Source organism: Frankliniella occidentalis, unplaced genomic scaffold (assembly GCF_000697945.3).
Source record: "Frankliniella occidentalis isolate FOCC.00 unplaced genomic scaffold, Focc_3.1 Scaffold19, whole genome shotgun sequence".
Taxonomy (NCBI): domain Eukaryota; kingdom Metazoa; phylum Arthropoda; class Insecta; order Thysanoptera; family Thripidae; genus Frankliniella; species Frankliniella occidentalis.
The window spans coordinates 805,192-809,037 of NW_026267149.1; the positions used below are offsets into that span (position 1 = coordinate 805,192).

Consider the following 3,846-nt stretch of genomic DNA (forward strand, 5'->3'; position numbering starts at 1 on the left):
CGATGGTGTGTTTCCCGACCATTGCGCGGTCGGCTGAAGCTGTAGGCGACGCCTGGCACCCGACGCAGACGACGCGGGAAATTCATCCTCGCGGAATTATTAAGACGCGTGCGGTTCGCAGCCCCGTGCCAAATAAGTGCCAGCCGAGATACCTCTGGCACCAACTAACTGGTTCGACCCGACGATCGGTGCCCATCGGGCTGCTGCAGCCCCCCCCCCCCCCGGTATTCGAACGATACTTGCTACAGTTGGCGCAACTCTCCGAAAAGTTGTCCTCCCTCTTGGAAGTGTCCCGGGGAGGGGGGCTTCACGTCGAGTCGCCGCCGCCACCAGTCCCGCCCCAAACCAAGCGTGCCCTGCCCCAACCCCCTCCCCTCCCTGGCGGCCCCTCCGTCGCCACCGAGGCGAGAAAAACGCTCTCGTCGTCTCACTTACGCGAGACGCCCGCGTGGCAGGGGCGCCTGTCGTGAAATCGCTGAGCGGAATCTCAGCACTACAACCGATCGGATGCGATTCCACACACGGCATGAGACATGAAATTGCTCCACTTTACCATATGCACTCGTGTAGAGAAACGTTCTCCGCAAGCTCTTACCCTCCCCGCTCAATATGGTCAGAAATTGTCGAAAGCTTGGGCGGAACAGCAGTGTGGAAAAATGAATAAAATTAGCCGAATAACATGGTAGGAAGATTAACGGGTAGATCATAAACCTTGTTCATTGGTCGAGCTTTGCCTCCACTACCGGCGTGTCCTATCCACTATCTGAAATAGTACACGAAAGGCTGCAGCACAACGTCGTCCGCAGGCTGGTACGGGCGGGGCGGCGTGAAACCAGTGAAACATTGACGCCGGTCCCCTTCGGTCCCCTCCGCAGGTGTCTGTCACGAGCCGTTGGCCGCCCCCGCGGCCCATTACGTTACGCCCCCGCGGCCCCGACGGTGATGCGCGCCGCCGCGCAGCGCCACGCGGGCGGCCCACCCGGGGCCCGCGCCCCGCCACCCAGACCCGCATGTGATTGGGGCTGTCGCAGCACAGCCATGCTAGGGACGAGATCAGCTTGGAGTGCCGCCCCCGCCACCCCGACCCGCGGGGACAAAAGCAGTCGTGTAATTGGGGTCTGTTCTTGTTGCAGCGCAGCCATGCCATGGACGCGGTGAGCTTGGAGTGCCGCCCCCGGCCGACGCCCCCGCCCCCGCGGGACCAGCAGCCACGAGCCGCCCGCACTCCCGACGACGCCCAGCCCGCCATGGCGCTCACGGCCACGGCCCCCGCGGCCGCCGCCGCCCCTAGCCCGCCGCTGCCGAGGTCGCCGTCGCCGGCCTCACGCCGCTCCAGCAGCCCCGTGCAGACGTCGCCGCCGTCGGCACGCAAGCTCCGCCCCTTCTCGATCGAGTCCCTCATCGCCTCGACCAGCCTCCGCGACCGGGACCACCCCAGCCAGGTGAGCGTGCTGTGCCGGCTGGGGGTCAGCGAGGACGCCGGCGGCGACAGGACGGCGCCCCTGGACCTGGTGGGCGAGCGCAGCGCCGACGAGGACGATGACGCCAGGGACAACCCGTTCGTCGTGGACTACAGCAGGAAGATGGTCAACAACAACTCGCTGCCGCAGCCGCTGCTGCACCCCGCGGGCCCCGCCGGCCTGCCCCCGCACGTGCTGCCCGGGGTGCCGGGTGGGCTGCCCGGGGGCCTCCCCGGTGGGCTGCCGGGCGGGCTGCCGCTCGCGCTGCTCTACCACTCGTGGCTGCCGCTGCACTTCCTGCAGGACCAGCAGCAGCAGCAGCCGCCCCACCCCTTCCCCTCCTACGGCCTTGGCTCCTTCGGCGGGCTCAGGCCGCAGGACGGCTCTCCCCCGGGCCTCCCTGGCCTCGGCCCGGTCTCGGCCTCCGCGTCCAGCCCGTCGCCCGCCCTCTCCGGGGACGAGTCGCTGTCCAGCGGACCAGGATCGCCCGTCCACGACCTCTCCAAGTGCGGCCCAGGTAAGCGATCACAGCGTGTGTCTCTCACGTCCTTCCCGAGGAGAGCCAGGAGGACCCGAGGGGGGAAAATGATTCCCTCCCCTGGGGGGCTCAGCGAGAGCACAATGGGGGAGGGGAAGGGGGTTGTTGGTGGTCACACATCAGTAGCCGTTGAGCCAGGGAGAAGCAAACATCATAAATCTGCGGGGGCATTCCGCCAGGCCAGCTCAAGGGACTGGACCAAGGGAGGGAAGGTAAACACCCCCGCCCACCACAGAGCGCGCGGCGGCGGCCCCAAACGCGGCCCCACCCCCCAAGTCCCCCGCCGCGCCGCGGACGAGACCTGCACCGTAAAAGCCAACAAATCGAATACATTACCGCGAGCGCGCGGAAGCATTGACTGGGAATAATGTGAATATAAATGTGAATCCGTTCTTTGTGTGGACGCGTGTCGACAGGCCACCTGGGAGGCAAACGGATCCCTACGCCCCCACGCTTCCTGGGCGCCTCATTCATAGCGAGAATGGGGCGCTTTCGCAGTAAAACCTTAAAACATTATATCGCCAAGCGCCCCACAGTTTCCCTTTAAAAAAAATAATCAAAAATTACATTAAAAAAATAGGATGTAAACAAATATATATTTACAGGACAGCCGCCCTGCTCGAACACAATTAGAGGGTCTTTTTTCTGGTTATTCTGTGGAGACAGGCAGGCTTATGCCTATACCGTCGCTCACCATTGCGCCTTACGCCCCCGTGCAAATATGCAACCTGTACGTGCCAAATCCGGAACACGAAATTTAACCAGAAAAATGCCATTTGCTGAAAAGGACGGCGCAGATCACCAACTCAGTATTCGTTGATGGGCGCGGGGTGGCCTTTTTATGAACTGGCTTTTGAAAGTTGGCCAAGTCCATGGAGAGCTTTGCCTGGGGGAAGAATGGCAGTATAACAGAATATCACACACATACAGTCACTAACACCAACACACGCGCACACTAACACACAGCCCGTTCGTTTTCTGGCCCTCTGCCTTTCCTCTCTCAAAGCCGCGCCGCGCACCGCAGGCCCGCCGGAGGCCCGCCGCAGGCAGTCCACCTGTAGAATGTCAATGAGCACAATAACGCCGCTATCGGTAAGCACATCCATCACGTAGAGCGGTTGGTACCTCCGAAATACTAGGCGAACCTTTAAAGAAAAAACAGGGGATCCAAAACAATACCGCGAAACTACGGCGCGGGGATTTTAAACAAAAATTGATCTGGTAAAACTTTGTTGGAGGGGAAGGTCCGTTGCCCTTACGCGTGATGGTCGATGTTCCCTCTATTAATATTCAAAGGGAAACCCTGTTGCGTTTCACCTCGATAGCGGGGGAGTTGCAGACAGAAGTGTGTAAAAATGTACACGCAAAACATGTTTACGAAGTGGGTTTGACTGACCAACCTTGTGTTTTACGTACCGGGTGATTCACAGAAGACGCAGGTGCAGGCGGGTTTGCCTACCCGCTCTGCCCGTAATGCGCCATAGTCCCTTGAAAGGCAAACCCGCCCACACCTGCGTCTGCTATGAATCACCCGGTAGAGGTGAGTTTTAGTGGAGGGTGAAATATTGCTGTTTCCACCGTCCTGTGTCATTAACCCTTTCCCGACCTGACAGCTAGAGTCACGCCACCGCATCGCACCCAAGCAAATATTAATGCTTTAACGAAGTCGTCCCCGTTGGTGATTGTAGATTCCAAGAACGAGGAGGCCTAAGTGCTTATGGATGTCTGTGCGGATGTGGAAGAGGGGCCCAGAGTGAACGTCATCGAGCTTATTCTCTATTCCCTGTCCACATAAACGTCATCGACTGAATCGTCACAATATACAAGCGTCTAGAAATAATAGAGTGG

General features: G+C 60.1%; 1 protein-coding gene across 1 annotated transcript in view; it reads left to right on the top strand.

Annotated features, from left to right (window-relative positions):
* The window catches only part of LOC127748903 (translation initiation factor IF-2-like), a 6,858-nt gene extending 4,354 nt beyond the window's left edge, over positions 1 to 2,504 (top strand). Inside the window, exon 2 of the mRNA XM_052264455.1 lies at positions 1,134 to 2,504. Within this exon, the coding sequence (XP_052120415.1) occupies positions 1,146 to 2,366 (1,221 nt within the window). The 5' untranslated portion in view covers positions 1,134 to 1,145 and the 3' untranslated portion in view covers positions 2,367 to 2,504. The remainder of the gene's footprint in view (positions 1 to 1,133) is intronic.
* Positions 2,505 to 3,846: the final 1,342 nt, after the last annotated feature.